We start from the raw sequence: 19,712 nt of genomic DNA, 5'->3' as shown, positions 1-19,712 counted from the left end.
ATGGGCCATTCGCTCCTCGTCAAAACAGCTTTCTGCGCAATGGAAGACGAACTACTCACGGATGTCGCACCTCTGACAAAAACTTTCATCTTTTGTATCGATTCAGCTCTTGTACCCAGCAAGCTAAATGGCGCCACCGTACGCGAGTTTTTATAACTATTTCAGATATGATGCCAACGAATTCATCCATCGGAACAGGAATTGGACGACTCGTGAGTAGATTTGCTAAGTACAGACAAAGATCACTTGCTTATAGTAGCCACTAGCGGAACGTCTTTGGACAATTTCGACTATATGGGCCGGGGATGGGAACGTCAAAAATTACTATGCTACTCAAACCCAGAATGCGAGTGGAAATTGGAAGGCGACCAGTCCTGGATTGCCAAACCCGAACCCAATACCAGTTAATCCATTCACGGCCGCAGATGTTAACCATGCAAAGACTACGCAAACTATGCCTGCATCTGCAACTGCTCCCGGAGCGAATGTCCTGCCTGTCGCCGCTGCTCCTGCATACGTCTCGTCTAACCTACATGACTTCTGGCCAAGGCTGCCATGGTCTGCACCGGACGAACCCGCTCCACCATTCCTTGACATGCAAGCGTTGAAAGACGATGTTGATTTCGTAAAGGAACATTGGCTCGACACTGAGCCGCGCATGCCTCCACCGAACGACAACTCTCGTTGGCATGGCGTCAAGCTGTTAGGATCTGGTAGCTATGGCGCAGCCGGTTTGTGGGCTGAAGCCGATGCAGCAAACAATATTCGTGACGTATGTATCTAGTCACAGACACGATCAGTGCCCTTTCCTCAGCGATAAGCTAACATCAACACCAGAGAATGGTGATCAAAGAAGCCAAAGCCTTCACACCAAGCCGATGGCGCGATCCCAAGAACTGGCGGGACCGATTGCCACAAGAAATACGTATCCACCAGCTTCTCGAAGAACGTCGTGTCGTGGAACCAGCCATGTGTCGTCATATTATCCGTTGCCGCGCACACCGACTATGGATGGAACATAGAAGATACAGATTGTATCTAGATTACCATTCGGGTGGCGACATGAACGCGGCAATGACATTTCATGCTAAAAGCTGGAAGGACGGGAAACCCACCGACGAGGACATATTCGTACCAGAGGGGTTCGTCTGGTATACCATCAAAGCGCTCGCGACTGCTTGTCTGGTGCTTCGCGAAGGCACCATCGATGGCACTACGGTTGATGGCTGGAGACCCATCACCCACTTGGATTTGCAGTTACCAAACATACTTTTGAATGTTTATACTCCACAGATTCCGGAAGCCAAAGGAAAGTCAAAAGCGGGCTCCTCCAAGAGTGCTAGACTCAACCGTGCCGACGCTGACGATTGGAGGGCTGGAGAGCCTCCCGTGATGCCTGTTCTCGCAGACTTTGGTATTTCCTTCTTCAGTCCGGATCGTGGCACCTGTCCGATTACCGACAATCCTGACGACTATGTCATCCACGAAACTGACACGCGATATCCTCCTGTAAGTACCTTTCTTTCTCCGAAACATCACTCACTACGACAGCTAATCGCTCCTAGGAAATGCACCAACAAGAGGAACCGTACTATCTCGAGTTGGGTGAAAGAACTGATGTTTGGGGCATCGGTCACATCGCATGGAGGCTCTTATGTAATAAGCAAGTTGATGTATTTGGTCCGATTCGTTGCGACACAAAACCTTCGCGCAGCACGAAAAAAGATGACCGGCACAAAATCCCGTTAGCCCTTAGACATGAGCGCAACGTCCGTCCCAATGATGACAAAAGTGTACTCGCAGAGAAGAGCACTGCACAATATACAGCTGGGAAGTACGGGCGAGAAGTCAAAGAGTTGGTGCGGAGGTGCTTGAACTTCGATCATAATCTCAGACCGACTCTAAGAGAAATCCTTGCTGAGGTCGATCAATCATTCTCGGATGACGACGTCTTGACAGACCAGATCAAGGACAAAGACGGGCTGCAACTCATTCTGCCAGATACTCCCGAGTTCGCCATTGGACAGCCAGTCGACGCAGCTAAAAGAAGGGGACGTGAATGAGACTTAGTCTGGCCGCTGTTGTAAGACTAATGCAATCACCACTCAATACCAGCGAGCGCCGCCTTTACTTCGCCCTCCCAATGTCTCTCGCTACTCTTGGACCAGCAAACTCCAATCGGCCTTGCCGTGAGGCCTCCTGTGTCTGCGCCGCTGCCTAGTGAAATCACTACTCGGGAAGTTTTTATTGATGATCATGAAGACGGTACGCTCTCTGTCCATCAATGCCAAACTTGGCTGTCATCCCATCATCTTGGTTGGCTGGCTGGCTTGCACAATGTCATGTCTATCTTGTTTGACAACACTTCCACCAGTCAATTTGCTTCACTATACAAGACAAGAAGATCGCAGAGCCGTAGTCGGCAAGCCTCCTCGTATTGACCGTCCAATGAAAGACTGAAGACAGGGCTCCTGTGTTGCTGAATGCAAGGGCTGACGGAAGCTGGGTACGTGATACGGTACGGTTTACAGCACGCCATCAGATCTACTTGAAGCTTGGATGTTTTCAAGCAGGAAGATACGTCATCTCGATATCACCACACCATCTCTTCATGTCCCTCAACGCCAATGTCTCGGAAAGAAAGGCACGATCCTCGGCGCTTAAAGCTTGATTCAAGTAGAAAGCTTCACTGCGGGCCTATCCGGCGTGGCATCCACGACGTCAGAAAGGTAAGAGCTACTACCTATTGAACAATTCAGGCGTAAGGCCAGCAAGAAGGTCTGAGACACAGATTATCCATGGAGAAATTGCTTCCGTCCACTGTACCCATCACACTGCGGGGGAACTGGGCTAATCATACTAAGCCTGCGGGTTGATACGAGGTACACTCTCATCGAAGAAGCGATATTCCCGCTATAATGAGACATAAAGTGGAACTGTCAACCCAAGGCGTGCCTGATCGTCGTGTGTAGTGGTTGTGTTCAGAATCCTATGGGGCTTACGGGACGCCTTACCCGCCCCCAGATTTCGATCCGTTGCTTAGCCGTTGTTCCCGGGCGGACATGCTCGATTTGGATATAGATGCTCGCACGATGTTCGAGGGACGGTGTTTGGTAGAGCAGGGGAAAAGTGTATATAAAGTCGTCGTTTGTCGGCTTGGAAGTATTCTTCACCAGCTCGACTCGACTCTACTCTTCAACTTCAACATCCAGACCAAGAAATCACTTTTCCCACACACTACCAATCCTCCACTTGACCATCAACATGCGTTTCGCTGCCGTCATTGCCGCCCTCGCCATCACGGCCACCGCTCTTCCTGCGACCTCTTTGGAGCAGACTGGAGCAGCTCTCGGTATGCTCTTTTCACATGAACTACCACGTCCGCAGAAGCTCTTGCTAACCACTCTGATCCAAATCAGATGCTCAGGCTGATGCTTGCGCCGACCTCGATGCATACCAGACCTGTACTGGAGCCTGCAGTGGGCTCGCCCCGGGCTTTGCCTGCGCTATCAATTGCCTTATCGCCTACTGCGCTTAAACTATTACCCTTGGTGCTTAGATTTGTATTCGGGCGGCAACCAAGGGGAAAGACCCTGGCTTCGTTGTTGGATGGGGGTAATCTTGGCCGTACTCTTGATTGTACTTAGGGTCTGTAGACTGGCCAGCCGTTCGTTGCTCGCATGCACAATGAAAATCTGTTAAAGTCAACCATTTCCGAATCCCATCTGTTCCAGATGAAGGTCCATAGCGTGATGTTTCAGAAGAACAATAGATTGTGTATAGATTTGGTATCAAGTTGAGTACAGTCCCTTAACGCCAAAGTAGCAAACCCTCATGATCCAAAAGAACTCGCCGTACATGACGCTGAAATACCAAAATCAAGCCATTACGCCATGCAATCCCGTCCCAACGTTATCATATCATATCATGTCGTATCGTATACAGTCTATCAGCGCCTTCCAAAGCCACCGGCCATCTGCTTCTGCACATATTTGGCGCCTTCTTTCTTGATGATAGGTAGGGCGTAGTCCTTGAACATGCCCATAGCCTGCCTCTGCCACTCCGGCTGTCCAGGCTTTCCCGGCTTGCCGCCTCCACCTCTACCGCTCCTGCGGCGGTCATCGTAGCGATCATCGTCGTCGTATCGACTGCGCCTGTCGCGACCTCCGTCGTCATAGCGAGAGTCGCGACGCGGCTTGCTGTTGAACATATCGTCGTATTTGTTATCGTAGCCGTCGTCGCGGCGTCTGCGATCGTCACGGGGCTTGTCACGGCGGTCGCGGTCATCGTAGTAGGGGTCCTTCTCTTTGCGGCGGCGGTCGGACTTGTAGCCTTCGGACTTGTAGCCGTCGCGGTCACGGCGCCCATCGTCTTTGGGCCTGCGAGGGGGATAGTGTTCGTCGTATGAGTCGTAGGTATCCTCGTGCCTGGGTCGGCGGGGGCGGTCGTCGCGGCGTTCCTCGCGATGCTTGCGTCGAGGTTGGGGTGGTGGAGATTCAGAGTCAGAGTCGGACGAGTAGGACGGTTGCCTGCGATGGCGACGTGGTCGGGCTCCACGAGGGTCACGTTCTTCTGCTGCTTGGTTAGCTGGAATTGCGAAGAGCGCTGGCAGGCTGGCATACCTCTGGGTGGTGGTGGCATAGATTCAGGTGGTGGAGGTGGCATGCCCTCCATTCCTGGCGGCGGAGGGGGAGGCGGCGGAGGATAACCTTCGTGGCCTGGTGGAGGCGGTGGAGGATAGGCGCCATGCGGGGGCGGAGGAGGGTTGTTGGGATATGGCGGCGGCGGCGCATCGTCTACAGGCCTCTCCTTGCGAGAGCGGCGGTGATCGCCTCTTCGGCTGTCGCGGTAGTCGCGGTAGTCTCTCTTGTCGTCTTTGCCAGGCGCCCATTTTGGCTTGCCGTTCTCGTAGCTGTCAAAGCGGTACGTGCCCGGATCTGCTTGCTTGTCAGCGCTGTACCAGTTCAATGCATGCTGGACATCTTACGTGATGGCGGCGGGGGCGGCTGCTCCGGTGAGGAATGTCTGTCTCTATCGCGACGACCCATATTGCTTGCTTGTTGTAGCGGTCAAGGTGCAGGTAGTGGTGGAGTGTAGGTGTCCAGGTAGCGTGGTCTAACAGTCGGCGGCGAACATCTGACACTTAAAGCGCGGCTCTCGGCTAGGCCGCACCTCAGCCCAGTCTCACAAGACACCATGTCGTCATATGCCCTAATGCCTCAGCTCGTCGTGCACAAGTGCAAAATTTGCGGGGCTGCCGACGCATTCGAAGCTTCGCGACGGCGTGGCAGAGCTCAAGTGGGCTGTGTATGTAGGCTGCGATCATCGTGCATGGGTAGCACGTCTAGACGGGCCCACACCTGCAAGCCATTGCCGTCCGCGATGCTCGACTGGCCAGGTTGTGCGCCTGAAGAGAAGGGCCGTTCCCCCGCAATGAAGCGTGGGATAAACTGAAGATCAGGGTCTTCCGGAGATTTCGACGATGGGGTATTGCTACGTGGTGTGCAAAGGGTGGTGCTGCCCTATGCTGATCTATCACACGCTCGTATAGACGTCAGGGGACGCCGCACTGCCCAGTCGCTACACCTGCTGACTGATCTCGTTACCTCAGTCCTGATGTCCTGACCTTGTCCACGGTCACGGGAAGCGGTGAACCTCGATACCACATGCGGACTAGATCTCATGACTCAAGTCTTCGTCTACATCATACTCGGGCTTCAATCGTATCGCGACCGAATTTTGACTATTCGGCGACATCACAGTAGCTCACCAAGATCCAACGTCACCTCGTTCATCGAGCAGACTACGTCACACAAACGGCACGATGGTAAGAGCATGTCGATCGAACTATCACACTCATCTAGACTTGATCTGAATTTCCACCAACGTCACCGTCGTTCAGAACATCTCGATAGCCTGAGGGGGCTGGGAACTAGACTGGACCTGCATAGAGTTGCAGTCTACACGATAAGCGTCTTAGCGGCCTCGCTCTTGAACGTACTACGTAGTAGACTAGATCTGATCAACCTCTGCTGCTGCTCTCTCTTGTCTCTGCTTCCTCTCTATGTGTAGGCTCAGGGCAAGCTCGACCAATATTAACTGAAGCCGTCCAGACGGTCACGAGGAGCTCCCGCGCAAGAGCCCTTCTGAAGCTGCAAGAATTGAACTCCAGTGGTCCTGTCAAGATGTTCCTGGACCTCGGTAAACTACGTGTACGCCGTCTTGGTTCGGACGCGAGCCCCGGAACTCTATCTAGCTAGCTTTGTTGAGATATCAGGTACCATATCGCAATAATTGCTACCTCCATTGTGAAACAAAGGTTACCTGTTCACCTGCTAGCGCGACTGCAAGCCAGCAGATTTCATGTACAGATTTTGATATTGGTTGATTTCTGGCTTCTTTTTGGTTTGACGGGTCACCAATGGTCGCACCTCATACAAGGGAAAAACTGAACACCCTAGAGGCTACATCAAGAAGAAACCCTGCAAATTAGGTGGCCTAACGTCGATGTAGGCTCCAGACCTGTCCAGGTTTTCCCTAGGTTGACGTGGTCGTGTACTAGACTTGGTCATCCCAAACGACTATATCCGCTCTCGATACACTGGAGGAGCTGAAAATCTACTGTCGGCTACCTCGCTGAGAGTGGTGCCACCTCATACAAGAAAAAAACTGAACAGGTCTGCAGGCTACGTCAAGCCAAAACCTTGCAAAGTAGGTGACCCAACGTCAACGTAGGCTCCAGGCTGTTCAGTTTTTTCCTAGGTTGACGTGGTGCTGGCCACGACCTTGAGGTGGGGCGTAATACCCGCGACCACGTGAGTTCGCAGAATCACCCCCTCGACTCTGGCCAGACGTGAACTGCCCGCGCCCGCGCGAAGGTGTAAAGTCTCCTCGACCATGACCAGGTACGAATTGGCCACGTCCGCGAGAAGGTGCAAAGTCAGACTCTCGACCCTGACCGGGTGTGAAATAGCCACGTCCGCGCGGAGCTGCAAAGTCTCCTCGGCCTTGAGCTGGCGCGAAATTCCCACGACCGCGAGGTCCACTGTTGTAAGCACCCCTGCCCCTTCCACCACCCCTTCCTCGATTGCCATGAGTAGGGAGCGGCCAGAATGTTTCACGTGTCTCTCTGTCCACAGCCCAACTTCGTTCTTCCATCGTACGCAATACGATTGGCCCACCTTTCTCTTCCCTCACAAGAATCAAAGCTCGATTCGGCCGATTCTCTCGCTTCAGCACATCTCTCAGGCGTATAAGCAGAGCAGCGAGTTTCCTCAACGGTTCCTGCTGGTTCTGCTCCCATGTCTTCACCCTTACAGTTGCGACTTCCTCCTTGATCCTCGATACAACACCGGTACCTTTCTCGTAGGGAGCGGTGTAAAGCAACGATGTACGACCGAACCAGAGCTGATCTTGACATGCGACCAACCCTGATGCCAATGGGTTATAAGCCTGAGTTTTGAGCTCTAGTATCTGGGCTGTTGGTACGATATGGCCTTTCTGCAGGACCCGAATTGGCGCGTTGTAATTGAACCTTGGAGGGTTCACGTGTGAGCTTCCGCTCACCGCTGCTGCTTCGGTCTGTGTGAGATCGTCGGGAATGATGCCGTCGTCGTATGCGTCTGCTTCGAAGCGACAAACGACGTTGAGAGGGCCCATTGCATATCGTATGGCTCGATAGTGACTCGTCGCATCCTCCATGTCTTCAGTTTTCTTGGTGAAGGCTCGCTCGAAGTTGAACCCGTAACTATGCCCATCTGAACGTTTCCACCACCGTGACTCCCTGCGCACGATGACGAGTGTGTTGAATACTAGATACAGATTGAGCCGGAGAGGTGCGTTGTTCTTGCCCTGAGCAAATTCCAACAACACACGGAGATTGTTGCGATCTGCGAGAACATCAACGTTGTGGAAAGTGGTATTTGGTGACATGACCCGGAGGGCATTGAACATCGGCAGGTACGGATTTTTCGGTTGGCGAGCGTAGTTGTAATCGTTGGAATCCCAGCCACTATCCCTTTCGACAGTGTGCGGCAGTCTTGGCGGTTGCCATTTTGCTGGCTCGCCGGGAACTAGATAGATGTGAGTCTAACAATACTCGACATTTCAACTGGCAAACGCCTGGCTGGAGGTCACGATATACTCACCAAATATCGTATTGGTACCGTCTTCCGCAGCCTGCCAGTTGTAGCAACATAACAGCTCCGGTTCCTCGTCCCATGTTACTGGCTCTGGTACCGGGATGAGTGCGGTCTTTTCGATTGTCTCTACAACATGTCCCGCATCTCTTGCAATAGTGCTGTTGAAGCGCGCCATTTTTCTCCTGCGTTTCTCAAGTACGACTGGATCGATCACTTCTTCTTCAGGAATTTCCAGAACGGGATCTCCACCGTCAGAATCGGAGTCAACGCCATCTTCGGCCGCAATGGTGGGCTCCACAGCACTGTCACCCTGCAGTTGCTGCCAACTCGAACCACCCAAGGCCAGGGCAATTTTCGATTCGAAAGATATAGCTGCCGAGCTCATGTCCGTTGGTGCAGAAGCCACCACTGGATTCGGCTCGATTATGCGCTGCTTTGGTGGGTTGGCCTGCGCGTCTCTTTCTGGCGTATCTGACTGATAGTCTTCTCTTTCACGTTTTCTTCCACTACTGTCGCTTGGACCAGTAGTTCGCTCTCCAAAAGCTTAGGAGGAACGATGAGCGGGAGGGTTAAATTCAGGCGTGTACACAAACGTACCGTACATGCCGGCTGTTTCGCAGCGTCTTCCCAGCTCTTGCGCTATGGATTGAATATGCGCACGTCCAAAGTAGTGTCAACTTCGAATGGAGTAAAGGCGCCTTCAAAAGTATTTGTGGAGAAGGGATGAGCGTATGCGCGCTATCCTAGGTTGGCAGTCGGATAGGTTATGTAGGTTTGAGGAAGCTGGATAGTCATACACCAACTCTGTCTATCGGTTCAAATATGTCGAATCCAAGTCACTTAGCTAACGGGCCTATGGACGTTGTGGTGTGGGTAACAAGACGACAGATTGTAGGGAGCAGGGAGACGCGAAGGCCGGGGTGACGCGACTTGGAAGGCCTCGGTGCGCGAAACTGGATTAGCGCTTCGGCTAACAGCGTAGCGCGTGTGATCCTTCGATCGTCCAAAAGCACCTCCAGGGCTGGACAATTCAGAACGTCCTCAGTTTATAGATGCTCCCGATTATTGCACCTGCACTGTCATGTGTATCCGCAAGGGATAATCGGTGAATTTGAGCAACCTTTACTGTTGACCGCGAGACCCGATCGATGCAATCGTAAGGAAACCAGCAAAGTGAACATAGCAGCGTATACATTTGGGACTCCAGCACGATATAATTTAATACTGTAGCGCCATTCAGATCAACTTACAACTTACAATTTCCACCCCCGCTTCTTTGAAAGCGCCGTCTCCTGTCTGACCGCCAAATCCGCAATGATCTCTTCACTCCCACCACCAACAACCTAGCACACGTTAGTATCAGCATAACAATCTATGCATCACATTTCAAGGAATCAAACATACCATCATCCTCAGATCCCGACTAATCTGCTCGACAATAGCACCAGGCCCACCCTTCTGATACCCAGCACCACCGAAGATCTGCTGCGCCTCTCGATTCGCCATCTCGAGTATACGGCCACCGTGCACCTTGCACAAGGCGATCTGGCCCGCAATCTCCGGATCCTGCCAGCCGAGCGGAGATTGCTGGATATGGTATGCGAGTTGTTCGAGCCATGCCCAGTGGCTCTCTACATAACGGCCAATTGTAGCGAGTTTGTGCGCGATGATCTGGTTGGAGATGAGGGGCTTGCCGAATGTGTGTCGCTTGTGTGCGTAGTGGAAAGATTCGCTCAGGCAGGTTCGCGCTTTTCTGTTACAGCCTATGCTCATTATGTACCTTTCCTTGTTAAAATTAGTCATCACAATTCGAAAGCCTTCGTTCTCTTTGCCGACGAGATTGGATACAGGGACGCGGACATCGTCCATCTCCACGAAGCTTGCGCCTCCACCCTTTTGACCTGAGTTGGGAATACGGCGGTGTGTGAGTCCGGAAGAGTCGGTGGGAATGACGAGGACGGAGATACCAGTGGCGCCAGGTCCTCCGGTGCGAACGGCAGTCGTCATGTGTGTGGCCCATGGCATGCCAGTAATCCATTTCTTGTAACCGTTCACAATGAAGTATTTTCCGTCTTCGGTCTTGGTTGCGGTAGTCTTGAGGTTCGCGACGTCGGACTGCACACTCTGGTTAGTATTCGATTCAACGACAATTGTAGACGTGTTGAGAGATTGGCGTACTTACACCACCACCCGGCTCAGTAATGCCTAGACAGAAACTAGTCTCCCAAGTAAACAAACCTGGCAACCACTTCTTCTTCTGCTCCTCGGTTCCATGATGTACAATCGGCGGAACACCAATCACGCTGCCACCGCCCAGAGCAACGCCTACACCACCCTCTATCCTACTATTCTCATCTGTCATAATCAACAAATGAAACAAGTCCAAGTCGCCGACAGGTATGCCCGCGGGCCCCGGAACATCGCGTGGGCGATATGGTTCTGGCACGTCTGCGAATGCGTAACCAGTCTGCGCCCATTTGTGCCGTTCCTGGGCTGGAGCCTCGCCAGCTTCCTCCCATTCTAGCATGTACGGCTTTATGTTTGTGTCGATGTATGTGCGAAGCGCATTGCGCAGTTTCTTGTGCGACTCGTTGTAGTAGGGGGAGGCGAGGGCGGAGTACCACGACGGTTCGCTCCATGGGGCGAGGTTGCCAAAGGTTTCCTTCTTCTGAGGCTGCATTACGGAGGGAAGAGGCGTATCGGCGCGCGGCTTAGGGTTCGCCATTTTGTCTGCTTGGTGGTGTTGTGAGACATTTCCGTGGGTCTGAAGAGCATACCTAGGTATTGGACCATTTGGTAGTGGAGTTGAGATGCCGCGGCTGAGAGACGACGATCATGCTGACTCGCGTGCTAAACTGCGGGGGTGCGTAGCCGATTCGCGCGTCCCCAACGCGTTCGCCCTACCAATGTCTGATGGGCTTCGCGCTCGAGCATAAAATCTTTTCACCAGTTACTACGGTTAGAGCATAAGGTGTAAATTTTGGAGATCTTCTACGTGACCAGACAGAAGATTCTCTGAGCGACCAAAAAGGACGAACGAAACGAAATCACGACAACATGATGGATGGCTTTGAAGTGAAACCTGCGAAGCTTTATTACTGTCTCGATGCTATTTACACGGACTCAAGTCTTCCGGCATAATGTCGTTCATTATTATATTCCTCCACTCGTATCAAGTCGTCAAGACGATACGTTTACCTGACGCAGTAGCCACCGTCGATGAGGAGATCGGAACCCTGAGATTGTTAGTGACTTGAACGGTATGATCTGGACGTATAAACTTACAGTGCAGTAGGATGAGGCGTCAGAGGCGAAGTAGACGTAGGCACCCTTAAGCTCGGTGGCCTTGGCGTCACGGCCCATGGGGATCATGGAGTGCCACAGCTTCTGGATGTCCTGGGGAACGAAGTCGGAGAGACCAGTGTCAATGTATCCGGGGGAGATGGAGTTGACACGGGCAAAGTCCCTCCACTCGTTGGCAAGAGACTTGGCGAGGTGAATGCAGCCAGCCTTGGCGACGTTGTAGGAGGCCTGCTCCTGGGGGAAGTTGGCAATGTGGCCGGACATGGAGGAGGTGATGACGAGGGAGCCGGTCTTGCGCTCGCGGAAGTGGAGACCGACGGCACGGGCGCAGTTGAAGGTACCAGTCAGGTCGGTCTCGATGACCTCCTTCCACTGCTCAACGGTAGCGTCGAGGATACCGTTGTCGGCAGTCTTTCCGGCGTTGGCGATGAAGACATCGACCTTGCCGAAGTCCTTGATGACGTCGTTGACGAGCTTCTCGCAGGCGGAGTAGTCGTTGACCTGGCACTTGTAGGCCTTGACCTTGACGCCGTACTTCTCGCTCATCTCCTTTGCGTTCTTCTCGGCGCCCTCAGCGCGAGAGTTGTAGGTGATGGCGAGGTCGGCGCCGTACTCAGCGCATCCTCGGGCAGCCTCTGTGCCAATACCGGTAGGGCCGGAGGCACCAGTGACGATGACGACCTTGCCCTTGAGGCTAAAGAGGTCCTTGAGCTCGGTTGCTTGGGGAACGTTGATCATTGTGGCGGTTGTGAAGGTTTGTGAATAGAGTAGAAAGGTTTTGGGGTATATAGAAGAGAGATTGGGTTTGAGTGTGATGGAATAAGAAGATGGAGGCTGATCTGGAGGGGCACGGAGGGGTTCAAGTACTCCTCTGCGGCTGAAAAGACTTGATGGACAGCTTCACGCATTAGCGGTTAGTGAGGGGCGCTGGGTCGACAGTGACGTGTGGCTCGTCCTAACAGCTTCTGGACGTCATGCCACCGAGCGTGATTCGCCAATGGCACCAAGATGTGGACAGTCTGGCTTCGCTATTCCGCTGAGATCCTAGCGACCGACGGGGGTGGGTGGGTTGCTGTGACGTTCCTGCCCCTCTGTTAGCTTGCTCTACGGGAGCTTGGGCCGCCTCTTCGTGCCTTCCAGGCGCGTGAACCCATCGCATTGCTTTTTCTCCCACGCGTTATCATCGATTTCTCCGATCCCGTGGCTGACTTTTCCAATGCTACAACCTAATAACTTTAGGTACGCTTGTCTCGTGGCCTTGCCTAGGTGCCGCCGAGCTGTTGCATATTCCCAAAGTGGAACCCCACGATTGATACACGACATGCGCTGTCAGCGATTCATGCTTTGACAAAGACATTTGGCCGTGTCAACCCGCGCGTCTAAGCTGCTCGTGCAGTACGAAGCCGCCACGCTGCCACTCGAGCACCTTATGCCATGTTGAATGTAATGCACACCCATATGTGCTACTGTGCTCAGCCTTGGCTACTAGTAAGCAAGGCGCTGTGCATTGCTAACTGGGAGCCTGGCAGATACAGTAATCGTTACTCAGCTCTTTCTTCTTCATCGAGGCATCGGTCGTCTGCTCGATCCTGTTGGAAGACTCTGACGGACCCTGCATGTAGCTGCAGGCGAACATGGTGGTAGCTCCGAGAATCTCTGCGTACATCGACATGTAGCAAGCGGATCCGATCGGTCGTGGAAACCTTGGAACTGCCGGCCTAGAGCGTGAGTGATGTTGCACGGCCGAAGGAAAACCGCGCATCCATGGAAGCTCCACGCATGCGGAAGCCGTCTCCCAACCATCCACGATCTCAACACGCAGAATCAATGGGGCTTTATTGTCAATATACATGACGTTGCCGGTATCCGCCGCACGCTGACTTAGTTTGCCATGCTCCATCGGTCCCGCGCATGGCTGATGGGAATTTCATTTCTCCGATGCCGCAGACGCACGTGACACACCTCGTCGGCCAAACTTGGAACCTCCCATTTCATCTCAATAGAAACCGACGATATCGTATCTCGCTCGGCGAGCGGTGCTTGATCCAATATCAACGTCGAAACCGCGAACGTGTAGTCTTGTAGCACCTTCTAGCTAGATTAGCCAAGCACCTGCCACCGGGTCTGATGCAGCCCTCTGATTCGCAGCGATTCGCAGCCATGGGGTTCACCATACTTTTGCTCATGCTTCGCCATTGCCCCTGAAGGTCGATAGCTAACACGTAACATTCGTCTGCATCGTTCCAGACACATTCCCACACTTACCTCTCCGCAACCCGCAGGTCCGCAGCAATGGTGCAGAATGCACTCCTCCCGAAGCCCCTCCCCGCCGACGCCCTCGTAGTCGGCCAACTGGTTACAGAGCCCCTACACCCCGAACGCGACTCCTTCTACCCCGATAAAGCGCACGCAGAGGTCGACGATCTGAACGACTTCCACATCCAGCTCCGCTACAAAGACCTCTACTCAGTCGACACCGAAGGCCGATTCACGACCAACTATGGCGCGAGGTTCGATCTGGGAAAGATATACAGGCAGCCGAACCTGCTCACTGTCAAGGCCGAGCAGATGATACAACGGACTACGCAATCATCGTCAAGAGCTTTCCAGGCCGTCTGCAACGACCCCGAGGCACGCATCTGGATGGCCGAGCAGATCAAAGCGGGCAAGCCACTCTACATCGTCCTCGGCCTGACCGAGCTCAAGAACGCAACCTTCAAGCGCGCCAAATTGCGCGACGCAGGCGCCTCGAACCGCATCAACGAGACGCCCATCGAGAAGGACGCCAAGGTCCCCGGACCCCTCCGTGGCAGAGCGGAAGCCAGCTTGGGCGGAATCGGCACCGAGCCATCTATATCTGGTGTGTTCGGCATGGACGTACGCCGCGTTGCTGCGCGGCTCACGACGCCTGCGGAGCCACATCGGCTGGAAGATATTGACTACAGGTGGTACTACTACGACGTGCCCGGCTCGGTGGACAAGGAACAGTTGATGGTGGGGCTGGGAGCGCCGTTGAAGGCGAATGAGCTTCGTCTGATGCTCGACCTCACAGACGATGACGTCCAGGGCAATCTCGACGCTATCAGCAAGCTCAGTCTGGACGCTCTGAGCGCTACGGCGAGCCCCATGCTTAAGCCTAGTACGCCCATGCTGAGAGGGCGCTCGCCTTCTCCTCATCCTACTATGCTACGCTCTTAGTGTCATGGGGATGATAATGGTCGCCGCGTTTCGAAGTAGCGATTTGGGTTATGGATACGTATGATAGATTTACGACGAGCGTTCTGATAACACATACACGACCTTGTACGGCCTAGCACCTCTCCACTTTCTTATGTAGTAGTAGTAGTCATGCATCTGTCTTGTTTCTGTCGAAAACCTTTTCAGTCATCCCCGTCACCAGAGTTCAATGTCATAGCGGAATAAGTTTTTCAAAGTGAAAGTAATCGTATTAATCAAGCAAGACAGACCTGCGCTTGCAGTAAAGGTATCATAAGACAACAACCAGCCAACCGAAAACGCCCCATATCGATCGTATATACGTAACTAAGCGTGGACATGGCCATAAACAGTGGACATCGTGACAGGCTAGCAACAACGCCTTGAAGAGATCCAAACGCCAATTGGGTAATCCAAGAATTTGTGGAGAAAAAGAGGAACGAAGCAGCACAAGTAAGCGTGGCTCATGATGCGGCGGCAGGTACCTCAGTCTGTGATGTAGTCTCGACGACAGTCTCGACAGCGGGTACTTCGACAGCAGCAGGAGCAGCAGCGACCTCTTCGGCTAATGTTGTCTCTTCCTCAACAGCAGCAGGTACGTCTTCAACAACGACACTCTTCTTCTTCTCCGGCGTCACACAGCTAGCATCGAATACGTTTGACAGACGCGAGGGCTTCTCGATTCCAGCATCGACAGTGACGTACGAGGTAGCGTCACAGCCTTCGGCATAGAATTCACTTGGTGCAAGGTCACCCAGTGGCCTCCGGTCCTCATCCATGGCATCTTGGACAAACTTGCGAAGACGAGGTTGCTTGACAGGCATATCGGCTAGGATATCAGTCTCGTAGCCGTCGTCAAAAGACGAAGCGTGGTTGCGCTTGCGAGTTTGCTGAGCGAGGAAGTCTGGTGGTGGGACGTTCTCCTTGCCGCGGTCCTCGTTGCTGGCCTTGGTCTTTGCGTCATCGTCGGATGAAATGTCGAGAACAGATGCGGAGTGCTCCATAAGGTTTGCGGCTTCCTGCTCGGGTGTGTCCTCGTGGATCTCGAAGAACCAGCTCTTGGGCATGCTGTCATCGACGATTGGGGTCTGCGGGGCGGGTGCTGAAACAGGCGTGGCGGCTACGGTGGGGGCCTTGGGTGTGTAAGTCGAGATGGAGCCGCTGAGTGCCGCGTCGATGGAGAAGGGTAGGCTGGGGCTGCTCTGTGTGAAGGATGGGGGGTCGACGCGTCGGAAGGGCGAGCTAGATGCGCGACGCTTTGAAACAGCATGGAGACGCTTGTTCTTAGGTGAGCCGCGGCTGGTGGAGATGGGTGTTGACTTGGCAGTGTTGGGTGACGAAAGTGCTTTGCGCACAGACGGGACGGAAGGCGTCGCATTGAGGCTGCTGGCACTGGGCTTGGCCGCCGAAGTGAAGATGGAGAAGTTGGCCGGCTTGATGTATCCTGCATCGCTGTGGCTGGCTGTCTTGGACTTCTTGGTTGGGCTGTTGAAGATGGACGGGTCCATGTTCTCGGAATCGGCATCTTCGAAGATCTCGGGTGCGCGCTGGCGCTTACCCGTCGACGGCGTAGGAATTGACTTCAGGCCCTGCTGAGACGCGAAGTTTGGCGTAAGAGCTGTCGCATACGCGTTTAGTGAATGCAACGGCACGTGGAGTGAAGCTATTTACCATTTTGCCTGTTCTTCGCGCTCTGGAGTACCTGGAGACGTGACGAGCCAAGCTCGGCAAACGGCTGGCGCGTAGAGGTGGCCATGGTAGAGACTGTCGGTAATGTTGTGATAGCGATTGAAGTGATGTGAAGAAGGTATATCGGCCCGAAAGATCAATTGACGCGATTGAGATATCGGGGTAGTGGTGTTGTAGGTGATTGTCGTTGGGACGGAAGGTGCGAAAGGTGGGGTGGTTATCGTATCTCGTTTGAGCTGGAGCGCGCGACTAGGTCCAAGGCGGCAGACCGAAAACAAGAACAACAACAAATGTCTCGACTACGACTCTAACAGTGAATAGAGGGAGCTGAGTCAACGACAGAGAACTTGGACACGATCAAGTCTGAAGAGAAGAGATGGGAGAAAGAAGGATGCGAGACTGGGTCATGAAGCCATTACATGGGCGCACTCAACGCGTCCCCAGTCTCCCTCGTACTTAGCGTGTCCATCACGCACTTAGGGGCCGCCTCCCACAATCGCGTCCGTCTTCTCCACTCAGACCAGGATCATGTCCCGAAACTATCATGCAAAACTGGTTTTGACCCTCCAAGCCCCGGCATGTAACGCAGTCCATTGGCCAGGAAGCTCCGGATCCACCTGCAGTGTCACTTGCGCCACCAAAACGCGACTTTGCGCGCTCGCGATATGGACGTGAACGCTGGTTCGATTTTGCGCGTTCATCCCGGGCCTTGCAGCGTGCTGAGGCATAGTGCGTGCAGTAGAGACGCTGTCCGAGGCTTCTTGTACGTTGGTCTGCGTTTGTCACTTGTCACAGAGATGTCATGGTGTCATAGGTGGTTGGCGACCTGGTGAAGTCCGGACCATCTGCTGGTCTTCGAGCATCGCGTTGGTGTTTCGACGCGCACCTATATGCAGCGGGGTTCCCTCTGCTCGACGCGATGAGGCAGGATGCACGCGAATTTGCTGGATCATGCATGTCGAGCTGACTTTCTGTTGGCTTCCCATGCTGACTGCCGATGCGCATATTAATTGCCATGCATCCCTTCAGTTATAGCAGATTGGCAATCCCGTGAAGCATTTTCAAACTTGCAGCTAGTGTTTCCGATGGTTGTGTATGCTCGAGCAGTTGATTCAGAGTTTCTTTCCATTGCAATGTCTCCGTTTGCTTTTTCCCTTGCAGTCACGTCGCGTGGTCGCGTCTTCTGCTTACTCCCAGCCGTCACCACTTTGCCTTGAAGCCCTGCTCCCCGCGCGACTCCCCACTCGGACTGGAATACCACCCCAATTGTCATTTAAGTATGTCGCATTGTTCTCATCGAAGCCATTCGCAAAATTTCCCTTGCCCTTATCTCCGTCATCCCAGTCATCGCCATAGTTGACATGAGCTTTTTCGCCATCCCAGCTCGTTTGACTGGCGGCACGACTACTAGGCCACCCGGTCGCAGCATCAGGCTGATGGGAGTTCTGGCTCTTATAGCTAGTCTGACTGCCACCAGCCCAGCCTGCTTGGGCGTCCTCCCATCCAGTAGTTTTTCCGTGTCTGTTACTCCTGTGACTAGTACGGGTGTCGTGACTACGATGAGACCGGTGTGTAGGCGGCTGACTAGAGACTCGACTTTGATTCCCTAGAGATCCGCGCTCACTATCTGTGCCGACCACACCGGCATCACTAGTCCCTTTACTTATTTCGAAGCCATCCCATGCAGTATTGCTTGAAGGACGCGTTAAACCGCCGACACGTGAAGTCGTAGGGCTGTTGACTACGCTCTGGGAAGTAAAGGGTTCAATGCCAGTCCAGGCAGGATTGTCGGCGGCTTTAGGCCTATTGCTCCAGCTTTTCTCGCTGGGAGATTTGGTGCTTCCCCATGTATATGGGTGAGGATTGTTTAGAGGTGAAGCCCATCCAGCTGTCTTGTCGTTCTCTTCGCTGTTCTTCTTGTTGGCATCCCAGTCATGAGAAACGTCGCTCTTCACACTGCCTCCCCATCCAGTTGCAATGTGATCTTCTTTCTCTCTCGAAGAGTCACTGGGCGCATCTTCAACTGTAGGCGCTCTGTAGGTCGAATGGCTCTTTACCGAGCCATTGTCAAAGTCTTTCTTGGAGGTTCGTGCATTGCCGCTCCTGCTCATACGGTGCGATCTGTCGCTCTTGTGTGAATGACTTGGACTGGCCGCTTTCCACGCACCCTCAAACTGCCCACCGTCCCAAGACCTTTCTGGACCTGCCTCACGGTTCTCCTTGACTGGAGACAGCTCGGGAGACGGCCATCCTCCAGGTAGTGAACGCACAGGTGATGATCTCTTCTCTTCGACCCATGAGTCCGACTTTGGGACAACTTGTTTGTAGCCCCTTGAGGCTGGTGTGACGTATCTGAATCCCTCACTGATCGTCTTGAGCGGTGAGCCTGGAGCGATGTATTCGTAGCCATCGCTCACAGATATAGCTGGAGACGCAACAGATGTAGGTTTGCTAGAAGGCCAACCACTGGCTCCACCCGTCATCATGAAGCCTGTTGGCGACCCTATATCTTCGCCGTCATAAGGCAAGTAGCCATCTTCGTAGTCCGACTCAGGGATAGGCGTGAGGGCTTTGGGTGGTGAGTGGTGTGACTGGCGAGACTTCTTATTCTTATCCTTCTTTTCACTTTTAGTCTTCTGCTTCCGGCTGTCGCCAGAAGCTTCCTTCGACGGACGGGTAGAGTTGCAGTGTTTCGGTGGTGATGGGGGGAATGAAGGGCGAGCAGGGGAGGCTGGTTCGATCGTTGACGCTGCTTTGACCCATGGTCGCTGTTGCTCACTGACAGCCTTTTGTGGTCCAGAGTCGAACTCTCCGTCTTTGTCCACGATGATAACGCGGCCATCCTCTGCTTTGATGACGAACGTCCCCCATTGAGGTGGCATAGGAATCGTTACTGTATCCTTTTTCTTCTCTCCTCGTCCGCCAGCTGTCTCGTTCGTACCCTGATTGCGATCTGACTTCTTCACTTCTAGTCCACCTAGGCCTCGGATCTTCTCCAAATTCCGTTGTATATCTCCACTAATCGCTTTTTGCATGTCTTCGTTCCACATTGTACCTGCACCATCCTTGGGCTGTGGTCGTTTTCTCTGGTTGTAGAAGCGTGTATCGATTGGGCCAAAGCCTGGGGCTGCTCCCGGTGGAAGGTGCATGTCCGCACCGTCATCGATGAAACTGCCGGTATAGGCTGAGGTATCTGAGCTGTTGCTGGTAACCCACTTCGCGACATGGCCGTGGTCAAGCCCGCGAGGCGTGCGCTTCGTGAAAGAGCCGCCGTCATCGACGAAAGATTGGGGGGTTATGGAACTCATGTCTGCATTGTAGTCGTATGGTCGGAGTTCGGAAGGAGCGTGGGATAGACGCTCG

At 53.5% G+C, this 19,712-nt stretch overlaps 7 protein-coding genes across 7 annotated transcripts; 2 read left to right on the top strand and 5 right to left on the bottom strand.

The window, feature by feature from the left end:
- Positions 1–454: 454 nt before the first annotated feature.
- J4E78_000775 (uncharacterized protein) lies at positions 455–2,063 on the top strand (the record flags this gene model as incomplete). The annotated part of the gene is made up of 4 exons (XM_049361437.1): positions 455–772; positions 838–925; positions 1,043–1,509; positions 1,836–2,063. 4 exons carry the CDS (start codon positions 455–457, stop codon positions 2,061–2,063), a joined length of 1,101 nt encoding a protein of 366 aa, XP_049226720.1.
- A 1,886-nt stretch (positions 2,064–3,949) lies between these two features.
- Positions 3,950–8,745, bottom strand: J4E78_000774 (uncharacterized protein; the record flags this gene model as incomplete). The annotated part of the gene is made up of 5 exons (XM_049361436.1): positions 3,950–4,575; positions 4,623–4,937; positions 7,182–8,072; positions 8,148–8,603; positions 8,739–8,745. The coding sequence occupies 5 exons, from the start codon at positions 8,743–8,745 to the stop codon at positions 3,950–3,952; spliced, it is 2,295 nt and encodes a 764-aa protein (XP_049226719.1).
- Positions 8,746–9,394: 649 nt separating this feature from the next.
- J4E78_000773 (uncharacterized protein) lies at positions 9,395–10,978 on the bottom strand (the record flags this gene model as incomplete). Its single annotated transcript, XM_049361435.1, has 4 exons — positions 9,395–9,484; positions 9,546–10,256; positions 10,324–10,905; positions 10,973–10,978. 4 exons carry the CDS (start codon positions 10,976–10,978, stop codon positions 9,395–9,397), a joined length of 1,389 nt encoding a protein of 462 aa, XP_049226718.1.
- A 357-nt stretch (positions 10,979–11,335) lies between these two features.
- Positions 11,336–12,182, bottom strand: J4E78_000772 (uncharacterized protein; the record flags this gene model as incomplete). The annotated part of the gene is made up of 2 exons (XM_049361434.1): positions 11,336–11,377; positions 11,427–12,182. The coding sequence occupies 2 exons, from the start codon at positions 12,180–12,182 to the stop codon at positions 11,336–11,338; spliced, it is 798 nt and encodes a 265-aa protein (XP_049226717.1).
- Positions 12,183–13,736: 1,554 nt separating this feature from the next.
- Positions 13,737–14,642, top strand: J4E78_000771 (uncharacterized protein; the record flags this gene model as incomplete). The annotated part of the gene is made up of 1 exon (XM_049361433.1): positions 13,737–14,642. The coding sequence occupies one exon, from the start codon at positions 13,737–13,739 to the stop codon at positions 14,640–14,642; it is 906 nt and encodes a 301-aa protein (XP_049226716.1).
- A 482-nt stretch (positions 14,643–15,124) lies between these two features.
- Positions 15,125–16,416, bottom strand: J4E78_000770 (uncharacterized protein; the record flags this gene model as incomplete). The annotated part of the gene is made up of 2 exons (XM_049361432.1): positions 15,125–16,278; positions 16,332–16,416. 2 exons carry the CDS (start codon positions 16,414–16,416, stop codon positions 15,125–15,127), a joined length of 1,239 nt encoding a protein of 412 aa, XP_049226715.1.
- A 1,120-nt stretch (positions 16,417–17,536) lies between these two features.
- Positions 17,537–19,657, bottom strand: J4E78_000769 (uncharacterized protein; the record flags this gene model as incomplete). The annotated part of the gene is made up of 1 exon (XM_049361431.1): positions 17,537–19,657. The coding sequence occupies one exon, from the start codon at positions 19,655–19,657 to the stop codon at positions 17,537–17,539; it is 2,121 nt and encodes a 706-aa protein (XP_049226714.1).
- Between the last annotated feature and the right edge of the window lie 55 nt (positions 19,658–19,712).

Source organism: Alternaria triticimaculans (assembly GCF_023758025.1).
Source record: "Alternaria triticimaculans strain BMP 0046 chromosome Unknown scaffold_1, whole genome shotgun sequence".
Lineage (NCBI taxonomy): Eukaryota > Fungi > Ascomycota > Dothideomycetes > Pleosporales > Pleosporaceae > Alternaria > Alternaria triticimaculans.
This window is presented reverse-complemented; position numbering and strand designations above follow the sequence as displayed.